The sequence below is a fragment of the Oxyura jamaicensis genome, chromosome 21, assembly GCF_011077185.1.
Source record: "Oxyura jamaicensis isolate SHBP4307 breed ruddy duck chromosome 21, BPBGC_Ojam_1.0, whole genome shotgun sequence".
NCBI classification, from domain to species: Eukaryota; Metazoa; Chordata; class Aves; order Anseriformes; family Anatidae; genus Oxyura; species Oxyura jamaicensis.
Window position 1 is genome coordinate 3,067,549 of NC_048913.1, and position 12,546 is coordinate 3,080,094.

Genomic DNA, 12,546 nt, shown 5'->3' on the forward strand with positions numbered 1-12,546 from the left:
AGAGGACAGGTTTAATCCTGAGATTAGAGGTGCTGGGATTCAGGTTGTGCTCAGCCACACGAGAGGAGCTGACACAGTGCAGAAACTCCCCTGCAATCACCAGCAAGCACGGGACCCAGCTGAGCCGCCTGAAGGATGCAGGAACACATCACCCCGCTGGGAGAGCTTCCCCACGTGGGCTGCAGGTGATCTGTGACAGGGAACACGTTCCCAGCTACCCGGGTGAGATGTTTGAGCAGTGGGTGGCAGATGGGGGTGCCAGAGCCTTGCAGCATCATTCCCACATGGCTTGCCCGTGTGAACCCTTTCCTTTTTCAGGAGCCTGAGTGGCGTGAACTGGAATTTTGCTCGAGGGCCTGAGGTCTCCCACGTGAGCCCTCCTCCTCACTACATACCACACCGCAGTCAATAAATTCTGACTGTGCCTTGCCAAGCTCTTCCGTGCTGGAAAAGCTTCTTGCTTGTCTACAGACAGATGCTGTGCTCGCAGCTCCAAAACCTCTCTGTTTGTTTGCTTGCCTCCTTCTTCCTTATCACCCTCCTCAAAACACAAAACGGGTTGAAAAGCTTTAGCGATCTGCCAGCCTATTACCTGTGGGAGAACAGCTTTCCCTCTTCTGACAGAGTTTGATGAATGTAATTAAGTAGCTGAGTACAACGAGATCTCCCCGTAGGTAAAGCAGCATGAAATTGCCACCAGGTCCAGGCAATGTCTTCGAATTTTGTGCTGCTGGACTTCCACTGTGAGGCCAGGCGGTGGTGTCTGTAATTACAGCAGTGCAGAAACCCGGGGGGGTTTCACCCCATTGCCAAAAACTGTTAAACCAGAGACTTGGTGCTTGCCGTCCGGATTAAGAGATACCAAATACCCAACGTGCGGGTAGTTCAAAGCTGCCAGCACCCACTTCCGAGGAGCTGAGGAAGGGGAGGCTGCAGGTTATGCAAGGGCAAGAGGCGGTGAGCGTGGGGCTGCACCACGGCGTGGCTCTGCCCAAGACAGGGAGCTTTGCCACCAGCCCATTGCCCCGCACGAGCCTGGGAAGGAAATAGCGGGCTCTGCAGCACAGCCTCGGCACATGGCACATCAGGTCAGCCCTGTCGGAATGGCTTTCCCCGGGGAGGTGAAATGGGACGTGAAATGGGATGGCATGGGGGTTTTTACTGCTAATTACCAATTGCTGTTACGTGGAGGAAGGAGCAGGGGGCTGCGTGCTGGTGAGCTGGAGAAACGGGAGGATTTCCTACCCATGTGCTTGGGATGGAAGCACCTCAGGGCAGAAAGGAACCCTGGCAGGTGTCCCTGGGTGTTGTTTTGCCTTCCTTCTGGGGGCACGTTTCCTTCCTGAGGGTCACCTGGCTATTTACACTGGAAAAGTTCTATTTCAGGAACGTGGGGCTCCCGTGATGGCAGCGGTTTATTCTCTTTTCCTTTACTTAGGAGTTTTTGTGGAGTCTTTGTACTCAAGGCAGCCCTCTGTAGCCTGTGGAGAAGGGAGGAGATGTTCGCTGGATTCCTCTGGACTAGCTTGTCCCAGGGAATTCCTAGGGGCAGCCCAAGCCCAGGGGAAAGGCTTGAGTCACCAGAACCAGTGAGAAAGATTTACGGAGGGAATCGCTGCCAGGATTGCAGGCTAACATGGAAGGAGCCTCCCGAAAGGGATACTCCCAGGGACATTTCCATTCACAAGAGCAGTTTCATTCCATCAAGCCTCTTGGGCCATTTCAAGGCCTTGCAAAAGCATCTCGGAGCATTCTGTGTTCCTATTCCACGTCCCAAAGTAGTGTTAATATCAGGGGCATGAAATAACGCGGCTAGCTGCACTCACGTGGCCCGCTGCTGGATGAACAGACCGTGTAGGACACGGGAGCCGTGCGCGGGGACGGGGTTATGTCCTGCTGTTAGAGTTAGTAAAAAAAAAAAAAAAAAGTGGAAAAATAGGGGGAAAAAAATAAACTTTTCACTGAAAAAAGTCAGTAAAAATCAAAACACAGAAAATCCTCCAGCAGTTCCCACCTACAAAGCCTCCTTCCCTTTAATCTCTCCGGCAGCAGGGCTCTGCCAGCCTGCCTCCACGCCTGCTTTCTGACATCCCTCCCTGTCTGTGCTTCCTTCTTGCTCCTTCCCATGTGGCTCCCTCTCTCTGTCTGATCAGCGAGATAAGAAAAGCAGAAGGAGGTGGGTGAAAATGTTGTGAAATGAGCCCCTCAAGTGCTTCTTCAGCAGCACCAGGTATTTTCTAGCTCAGGAGATGCGATGTGAACGCTGTCCTCACCGGTACTGCTCCAGGCAGCTTCCCTGAGACCTGAGCATCCCTGCCTGCTCCACGTCACCGCAGCCACGGCACGGGGATCCTCCAGCAGGAGCAGGAGCAGCTGCCAGGGGGGATTGGGCTGTGCTGAGCGAGCCAGGAGGCGTTCCCTGCCGGCGAGAAGAAAAGCCACCCAGGCTGTGATGAGTCAGGGAGGCAGAGGCGGGTGGAGGGTAGCGGTGGAGTTTGGGGGAAGAGGGAGGTGAAAGCAGAGGGCTCCCAGGCTGTCTGTGCTCCCCGGGGCTGGGAGAACACCACCTGCACTTTGATAGCACTTGGGAAGGGTCCGGGTGCGTCAGGCTACCTGGTAAGGGATGTCTTTTGTGGATGTGGGATCTCTGATAAGGGGAGATGCTTTTTGTCGTCTCGGGGCTTGGCAGTTGTTGCTGTCATGTCCCCAGTACGGTGACATCGCACTAGTCCTAACGCCACTGATGACCTGCAACCCCTTGAAGCTCCGTACCAGCGCTGGATCCTGGCTTTCAGAAAGAGCTCAGTTTTTGTAAACTTCTATGGTATTTTAGGACCTCCACTTTCTAGCTCGGAGAAGGGAGGAGAAACTTTGATAACATATGAACGGCAGAAACAAACGGCCCTTGAATTGAAACAAGAACTTGGAGCTTTTGAGCTTTTTGTGAGAGAGACTCAGCTTTAGCTTGGTTCAGAAGTTGGGCTCAGGCTGTGCTGACATCCCACGGGCGTGACGGAGGTAGTGTTGGTGGCTTGTTTCCCAGAGCACAAGTCCTCAAGTGAGCCATGTTACAGAGGCATCACAGGTGGAAGCTCTTCGTGGGTGGCATTTATCTGGCATGCCATCGCTCAGGAGGCACAGCACCAAGTCACACAGGGATAAATCATTTAAGCATCCCTTGCCAGACAGAGGATGCTCAAAATCTGCCTGGCCCTCCTGCCCCGTAGGTTACCACAGTCAGCTGCTAGAGCTGCAGTGAAAGAGAATTAAACTATAGGAATACGAAATCAGGGGAAAATGTACATCATCGCTGAGCTTTATTCAGACAGCTGCACTGGTGCTTACGTGCTTTTTCCAAAGCTCTCTCAGGTACGCCCTGGACTCAGGACAGGCCAAGTAAGCACCTGGGTCCTGGAAAACCTCTGTGCAGTTCTTCAGCAGGTGAGGTAGTGGAAGGGAAGAGGATGTTCCCCCAGCAGCAGAGCATGCCATCTCTTTAAGGTCTTCCCACTGCAGCCCATAGGAGCAGCACCAAATCCAGATGGTTGGAGGCTGTTGTAAAGATTACAGGTGATCAGCTTCTGTGGCACAGGGTCACGTTCCTTCCCCAGGAGATGCTCAGAGACAGACGACATCCACAGCGCCCTGCACAACCTCCTGAGCTCTGCCAGCCTGGCCACAGCTGCCACCCTCTCTTGCACACTGCAGTGCCCCCATTTTGCAGGACACTTTTGGGTCAGCATCCCTGAGACCAGACCAAAGGATCAGGCTCTGATTCCCAAGCCTCCAGCCGGCCAGCACCTGGTGAAATGGAACACAGATCAGGCCCCGGACTGTTTCTGGAGTGCTGGTGTCAGAACGAGGCCTCCGGACTGGCCACGAGGGAGAGGAGATGCAGAATGTGAGTCACCCAGCTCACTGCCCCTGCTGCCGGGCTGGCGAATTGGTGGAGCTGGAGGAGAGAGAGCTGCCTTTGTCCCTCTGTCAGGCAGCTGCAAAGGAAGCTCCACACCCTCCATCTAATCAGCCAGGGCCAGTTTTTGCAGGAAAATAGCCGGTTCTCTTCAGGATCCTGATCTCATCTGGGGATGTGGCTCTCGGTGCTCTAACAGCCCTTGATGGCCCTGCCCAGCCTCACCTGGAGCCTTCTCCCACAGCCTCTGCCCACAGCCCCAGCTGCTCCATATAAATTCAGCCTTGGGTTTTCACCCTCTGGTTTGAGTTCTTCTATAGGAACACAGGTTTTCAGCATGCCCATCACTAGCCATGGACCCTGGCGAGCCTCACCCCAATCCACAAATTCACAAATTTCGGTTGTGATGCTGCCTCATCACCACGGACCTGTCTGGTAGCTGCTGGGCCTGATCCTAATATAGGGGCTGACTTCCCAGTTTAGCCTTGGACCTGCTGCTTACGCTTCTCTTTGGCAATTCTCACCATAAACACGTTGCTTTATTCTCTACCGAAGCCCCATTTCCTTGTGCAGCTGTGATGTCCTGCTTCAGGGGTGTAAGTGCTGAGAGAAGCAGCCCCCGGCCAGGTGCTCCCACTTCTTTTTAGCTCCTGCTTTGCCTTGGAGCCTGGTGGGAGCTCCCCTCCTCTGGTGGGTTCTGCTGGGATTAATGTGGAAATAGCAATAGCACCCCTTTGGGCGTCTCATCTTCTGTATCTTGATCTGGGTTTGCAGTTCCAGGAACATGAGCCTGGGCCCCTGAATTTATTATCATTTTTGGGGGGATACAAAATTCCTCTTCCCTCTGCTAATATGGGATTTCTTATCCCCTTGCCTCAGAAGCTTGCGCTGGGGGAGTGAAATGCAAGACCCAGCCCCTTGCTGCTGGGTGAGAGCTGTGTTAACTCCCCTCTTCCGTGCCGACCCTCCCCGAGCCCAGCTGTGTGTGAGTCACAGGCTGGACTTCTCGTGTCTTGGGGGAAGCTGCGAGAGGGTGGGGTGATTTTTGGTCTGGAAAATCTTAACCCAAACGATTTGTTCCAAGTATGTCTGGGAAAGGAGGATCGGCCAAGGAATGGTTTTGTATTTGAAATTCTCCGTCTTAAAGCCCTATCTATTTTGCGTTGGAAAGCAGATGGAGGGACCTGCTTGCAAATATTCCCCTGGTGAAATTAAGGAAGCGATAGGAGGAGTGCGGGTATCGCAGGACGCTTCTTTCCCCGGTCACCCTGGTGGGAACCAGTGGCGGCAGCTCTCCAGCTGGAGGTGCGGTGGAGGCCAGGTGGCTTTCCTGCAGCTTGCCTGTTCCTGCGAGGTTTCACAGGTTAGAGGGAAGCGCCGTGGATGCACAAACAGCACTCGGGGAAGCTGCTCCATGGGAAACGTTGGGGCCAAGGGCTCTTAGAGCGCATTCTGGGAGGGCAAATGGATGCCAAGAGGAGCGAACAATTTACACTGGTAAAAACGCAAAACTGGGTGGTCTATGGGTTTTCTTTCTTTCCCCCTTGCTTTGCATCTGTTCGTATTTAGAGGCTGTTCCTGGCTGTTTATGCTCAGCTAGTGCTGGCGGGTTTCTTGCTTTGTCCTTGGCTGCAGCAATACATGGAATGAATCTGAGCGAGGCTCTGCAGCCCGTGCTGCTGCTGAGAGCTTGCAGTGCTGTGCTTTCTGTTGGAGTGGTACACCTGGACAGCATCAAAAGCATGACCTGCTCGTCTCCTGACGGGAGGTGATAGGTGGGAGGGCATCTGTGTATGTACCAAGGGGGTTTTTGTGAGGTCCTGGTGTCATGGGCAGAGCACTGCTCAGGCTGAGAGCATGGATCCTGCTCTAGTGGGTGAAAGCAGGAAAAAAAGCCCTTCCCCAAGGAAACCATCACAGCTTCTCAAACTACAGAACAAGGATGGGCAGAACCATCCTCCCGATGCCTCCAAGGGATGGAGGGCATTAGGACTTTGGTCATGTAAGGTGAGGAAGCAAGGCCAAATGCTGGGTTGGGAAGCGCGGTTCCTTTCAAAAGAAAGGCACAATCATCGCTTGATTCAGCTACTGCTCAGGACACGCTGAGTTGGAGCAAAAGAGCCAGGGTTACTCGTGCCAAGCAGCTGTAATGCCAGACCCCATCGCTGATGTTTCAGGGCTTCGTTCAGGTTTGGGCCAGTGCCCAGGTCTTGTGCTCCTGGTGGAGGAATGAAACGGGGTCCCTGTCCCTTCTTTGAGGGCCACTCTTGCTAGCTGCAGCCTGGCCAAAGGCTGCTCCGTGTAACCCTGGGATGCTGTGCCCTCCCTGGTGGAGCTGTTGTGTGGTCTGGGAGCCTGTCCCTCTGTTCCCAATTAGGGCTCGGGATGCACAGAATTTTGGCTGTCTGAAATGGGGAGTTGCTTGTAATCGTGGCCTGCGGAGACATGGATGGGAGGGAGCCGAGCAGACCCCGCTGTTACGGCATCTAGCGGGGGAACATCCCTTGAAGGTGGGCAGGGCTGGAGATGGTATGGGCAGAGGGCGTTGAGAAATGGTCCTATGTTTTTTTTGGTGAGGGATAGACAAAGTTTAAAAGATTTGTAGGAGCTAGCTCTTTTTATACCTTATACTTGGACTTCTTACCCATGTTTGTCAGCATGTGGTTTGATGGACCTTCAGAGGCTGTTCCTGTCTCCTTCCCAGGGCAGCGTAGCCTTGGGGTGACAGTGCCCTCCTCTGGCAAATTGAGAAATCTGGGACTTGGGAGAGACTTCAAAGCGGACTGAAGGCAGCTGCTCCTACACTCACTCACTCTACCCTTTTTTTTTTTTTTTTTTAGATCCTGTTTGACCAGGCTCAGAGGTCTGTCCGACAGCAGCTGCACAACTTTGTGAAAGAGTGAGTATGTGTCCTGTCAGCTTGGTCTTCAGCTTCTATTGCACCTCTGCTGCGTGCCCTGGAGATAACACAACCTCTGCACAGCTACCGAAGGCTCTGCTTGGGGCAAAAGAGACACGGATGGGCAGAGTAAAGGATCTGTTTGTGGGGTGGTTGTTGCTGTCATCTTGCTATGTTATTATATGGTTGTTCTATTAGAACAGGATAACTACATCTGGTTGACAGCTCCTTTTTAAAGCAGACATGAAGGATACTTGCAGATCAGAGCAGCATCCCAAAGCCTGGCAAAACTCATCTGCAGGGCCCACCTCTGCTTCCCCTCACTGAGCGTAGAGGTCTAACACCTCCCAGAGCTCCGATCTGTGCAGAGCAGGGCCAGCTCTGCATCTGTTATCTTAAGTTAAATGCAGAATTTTCTCTGTGGCTTAACCCAGTGCATGCTCCCAGTTTGGATGGGCACAGTCTGCGCCTTTGATCGAGTCTCAGCAGGCTTTCCTTGCCGTCACTGCATTAAACGCTTCCTCTGAGAGCATCTTTTCCCCAGGGCAGGTGCCACGTGCAGCGTGGGATCCCGAATCAGCTGAATGTAGGTCAGAGGCAGCCCAGGCCTCCAGCTAAGCAGGAGCTGGTTTCCATGGGAACTGGGAACTGACCGAATCCCTCACAGCTGGCTGGGTTGGTGCAGGGGGGCCCCCAGCTGACCTCCCTGTTCCCCATCCCCATCTTCTTCCCTGGCACTCACCCCGCCCCCACTTTCTCTATAATCATTTGTCTGATGAGCTCAGATTTAATCTGCTTAAGGCTGGCAGTGGAAAGGGGGAATTTCACCTTCGGTTTGGGGCTGTCATCCTTTTTAGCATCTTTGCGACTTACTTTTTCCCCACCTGTACCCCTGAGCCTCTGCACTTGCAGGCCCTGGTGCTTGGATCTCTGCACTGCTCCTGCCCTTGGTTGGGGAAATCATTTTGACACCTGGGACCATTTTGATGGGAATAAAGGAACAATGGGAACTGTTCCCTTGTGTGGTGATCCATTATATTATTAAATGAGCCTAGTAAACAAGGGGAAAAGTCAAATGTCTGGAATTAGTCAGACAAGACAGAACCAGCTAGAGATGCACATGGATGGCCTGGTTGCCCTTGTTGAATGCCCTGTCCTGAATTTGAAAAGTAGCTGGTTTCATTCTTTTTCACATGGTGAAATAGGAAGGTTTTACCGTCAGGCTCTGAAATGTTCTGCTCAATGCTTATTCTGAGGGCAGTCGTGGACTGTCTGTAGGGCTGGATGGGGTCTTGCCTGGTTTTCTGGATGCTGTCCTTGGAGGATATCCTTAAAGACTTGAAGGCAGCATGGGAAGTCCAGTGTCTTTCCTTGCCAAGTTTCTCTGAAGACTGTCTAGAATTAGTCTGGAGTCAGTCCAGCTGGACACAGTGGCACTTGGTGGGGTCGTTAACATGCCAATGACACAAAGCAAGATCTCTGAGTGATCGCAGTGAAGCTGGCTTCACCTCTCCCTGCTCTGCTGTCCCAGCAGTGTAACAATGATCCCCACCATCTCCACTTCTTTGGGTTCCAGTGACGTCCGGAAGTTCAAGGAAACCAAGAAGCAGTTTGACAAGGTACGAGAAGACATGGAGATTTCGCTGGTAAAGAACGCCCAGGCACCTCGGCACAAGCCCCACGAAGTGGAGGAGGCAACGGGCACCCTGACCATAACCAGAAAGTGCTTTCGGCACCTGGCCCTGGACTACGTGTTGCAGGTTGGTGTCTGCCCACGGCCCTGTCTGCGCCTCTCAGTGCAGAACAAGACCTCGCAGGCAAACTGCTAGATCTGCTGTAGGGAATGAAGAAATTGATGGGTGGCAGGGGACACAAGGGTCTCACATCTGCATTCAGAAGGCATTGGGGTTGCTAATTTGAGGGACATTTTGCCCTCTGTCCTCAGGGGCCAGGGAGTCTATGGGACTGGTGTGTGAGGGAGTGTGAAGCCGTCAAGGTTTGCTCCAGTTGCAGGCACTGGTGTAGTCGTCTCTGAACAGGGTGCAGATAACTTCTGGAGGTCTCTTCCAACCTATATTATGCTACGAGTCAGTGCTGAAATGTGTTTATATATGTTTCTGCCTTTGCATGGCACTGACCTGACTCCACAGGTGTATGTTCTCCTTCCTAAAAATGCCAGAGCATAGATGAGAAGGGAAATCTCAATCGCTTTTCAGTAAGAGAAATTAAACATACTGCCTTAGACTGAATTCCTCTTCCCAGTGGGAGATTTGCTGCATCTGAAATGGTGAAGGATTTTTCTCTGTATCATTCACAGGCTTTGTGTCAGGTCTGTCCTTCCAGGCAGTGGGCGTATTGAGCAGCCAAACTGTGTTAATATTGCTCCATGTGTGTCTCCACTAGCTGTCACTCCTGCAGCACCAGCCAGAGACCATCTGCCAACACGCTGTCTGATCATGAGGCAGCGCCTGATGGCACATACCCTCTGATGGTCAGCCAGGCACTTTTGTCTGAAAAATGGGTGTGGAAAGGGTGTGTGCACAGAGAACATAGGCCCACCACAAGTACCACAGTTTCATGGCTGGTTCCACGATAGCTACTGGAAAAGCCCGTGGTACTACAGTGCTACCTCTCAGCCTGCTAAGGGAAATCCAAGCAGTGTCCCGGTAGATTAAACATCTCCATGTGATGCCAAATTGCACTCTGGGGTCACCGGTTTCAGCCTGTGTACAGCCATGGGTCTAGCAGTAACCTCAGTCAGTAGGAGCCTCCATCAGAACATATCTGCTCTTTTACTTTTTATTCCACCTGGAACTTGCAAGAACTGCCTTTTCAGAAGCTGATTTTCTGTAACTGTACGTGAATAGTCCAGTTTGCTGTTAGGGGCATTGCAACAAGTTGTTCCTACTTAAATCCCCGTGTTGGACTGCCTAATGCTGCTGATGCTGAGAGTCTTATCTTGATCCCTTCACAGATCAACGTCCTGCAGGCCAAGAAGAAGTTTGAAATCCTGGATGCGGTAAGGACTCTGTTTTCTGTGGCTGCTCTCAGTGTCTCAGGGCAAGGCAGCCCTCTCCATTCCAGGTTGCATGGGTCAGCATCCCAGCTCCTTGGTCTGCCATGGACATGCTGTCTGGGGCAGTTTTGAGGGCTGCAGGTATGCTAACGAGAGGGGAAAGTGAAGGAGCAGAGTGGAACTCCCCAGGCCAGAACTGGAGGGGACTTGCAGGGGGGGAGGATGCTGCTCTTAGTGCTTTGTGCTCACAACACGTGGAAGCGTGGCCTTGTGGAAGGATGTGTGAGAGGAAGAAAGAGGGACAGTCACCTAATGGCTGCTTTAGGAAAGGAAAGTGTTAGAGCTGTGCCTAGAGGGGCTGTTTTTATGGAAAATAAAGGATAAAGACTCTTCACGCTGTCCCAGAGCCTGTTCTGACCTTGCTTTTGTTCTTCTCTCCAGATGCTGTCCTTCATGCACGCCCAGTACACCTTCTTCCAGCAGGGCTACAGTCTTCTCCATGAACTGGATCCCTACATGAAGAAGCTTGCCACAGAGGTGAGAGACAGGGAATTATGGCTGACTCAGCCTGCCTATTTCCCCCCCTCTGCCCTGAGAGGATGTCCTCATTCCCATTCAGCTACTGGACCTGGCAATCAGGGAGTGTGGTCAGAGCATCACGCTAAGCCGTGCGCTTGTTTGAGCTGCGCCCTGGGCTGAGCACCATGGTTAGCAGCCGACAGCTACAGCTACTTGCAGTGCACACCCAAACAAAGCCCAACACACTTTCCTCCTCTCGTGGGGACTTACAACATGGGGAGGGTTGGTGTAACGCTAGAGCAGGGAAGCAGAAATGGATTCATCAGCTTATAAATCTCCTTCCTGACTTCCTGATGTTCTCCCCACCTTTAGCTCGACCAGCTGGTGATTGATTCTGCAGTGGAGAAGAGGGAGATGGAGCATAAGCACGCGCTGATACAGCAGAGGGTGAGTCCTGCGGCTGAGTCCTGGCCAGAGTCCCTCCTAAATCACCCAACAGATGAATGCACGGCTGCATTCCTTCGGCACACACGGACAGGGCTTGCTTCAGGGCCCTTTCTTCATTCACAGCGAAGCTCACGCTGCACTGAAGCGATGTGGAGGGTTGTGGGAGAGAGGGGGCAGGACTCGGTACTGCTTCTGGGAGAGGAGCGTGCTGCAGTGAAATTTTATGCGGGTCTGCTCCTAACTGCTTGCTAGGTGATTCACCTGCTATAATTGGGAATAACCACCATGATCTGGCAAGCTGCTAGGATCTATTATCAGACAAGTCTTAGCTTTCAGAAGAGTGGTAGCTTTGGCTAATGTGGGTTCTGATTTTCCAGACCATTCATCTAGGCAATGATCCCAAATCCTTGTAATAACATGAATTTTCTTATTTTCCTTCTCTTAATGGATTGCTGACCTGCCCGTGCAGACCCTCCTGCAGGTGAGTACCACATATTTCCTTCTTCCAGCACCTTCATTTTTCAGAATTAGCACTTTGTTTCTCTGGATATTTACAAAGTCCTGCCCTTGAAACCCCAAAAAAAACAAAGCTTGCAACAAGTTTAGTGCTTCAATTACACTAGAAATGTAATTTTAAAGCCCAGTTTCAAGTGAATTTGGTTTCATTCTCATCAAAGTTGTTTTCAATCCTGTGCTGAAATAAGATTTCAGTTTCCTCTATTCCCTGTGATGGTCGGTCTTGACTCAGAGCAATGGCAGCAGTGCTTGGCTGGCATATTTTTGGCAATGTTTTTGGTGCTTAGGAGCTGTACGGGCTTCTAACTGAGGTCAGTGGTGGACTTTCAACACATGCAAACATCATTAAAAATACAAAATAATGGTCCCCAACCCACAGAGCACTGTGCAGGGGGTCATTGTGTCCTGTGTGGGTAGGAAGGGTTTGACTTGGCGTGGTGGATGGATTACAAGTGTGTGATGCTTTCGGTGCTGTGCATTTGCTTTCTCCCACGTGTGCTCTCTGGTCCATTAGACAGCATCATGTAACATAACCTCTGCAGAGAGAGATGGGCTGCAGCAGCTTTTCCATTCAAGTCTGTTAAAAGCTGTCCCACAGGAGATGACAGGAGCAGTGCTGGGGAAGCCAACCCGTCCTTGGAGAACACAAAAATGCTTGCCAAGGCATTGATGGCTTGTTGGCATTTTCAGACCTGGAGTTAAAGCCTTACCAGGGTTTTAACTCTCAAAGAATCCTTTAACAGTGAAATAAGAGCTAGAGAGGTAGAGCAAAGCCAAAGCATGGAGGAAGAATCAAGCTGCCTGTAGATAGCTGACAGGATGAATTAAAACCTGGCTTGTTACTGGAGCAATGTATGTATAGGGCAGGTACTTGCGTGGATCGATACCTCTCAACAGGAGGAAAGCAACTGGCCACTCTTTTTCCTTCTAATGCTCTCTCAAAAATGACACAACGCGTGAAATGGAAACGTAACTGGATTTGAAAGTTAATGACAGGCATTCCCTGTGAATCGCCCTGTGCATGTGCTCCCTGCGGTTAAGTGTTCCGAGGGAGGGGAAAACCCATCTGTGACCTCTCCATTCCCCTGGGGACTCTGCAGGAGTGATGACTTCATTCGAGGGACTGCGGAAGGTCTCTCTAGTGCCGTGCATTTCAGTTAAATCTCTTTCCACTGCATGGCTTTCAATGGGCTAACAGGGAACGAAGCAGGGGTCAGGCTCCGAGAGGGAGAAGGA

At 51.8% G+C, this 12,546-nt stretch overlaps 1 protein-coding gene across 5 annotated transcripts in view; it reads left to right on the top strand.

The window, feature by feature from the left end:
* Positions 1-12,546, top strand: part of ACAP3 (ArfGAP with coiled-coil, ankyrin repeat and PH domains 3) — a 73,618-nt gene that overhangs the window by 41,934 nt on the left and 19,138 nt on the right. For 4 of the 5 annotated variants that reach the window (XM_035344621.1, XM_035344623.1, XM_035344624.1 and 1 more), the window contains exons 5-10: positions 6,754-6,812; positions 8,389-8,572; positions 9,787-9,831; positions 10,270-10,365; positions 10,720-10,794; positions 11,264-11,275. In XM_035344621.1, the coding sequence (XP_035200512.1) occupies positions 6,754-6,812; positions 8,389-8,572; positions 9,787-9,831; positions 10,270-10,365; positions 10,720-10,794; positions 11,264-11,275 (471 nt within the window). The remainder of the gene's footprint in view (positions 1-6,753; positions 6,813-8,388; positions 8,573-9,786; positions 9,832-10,269; positions 10,366-10,719; positions 10,795-11,263; positions 11,276-12,546) is intronic. The other variant, XM_035344622.1, reaches the window with a different exon arrangement.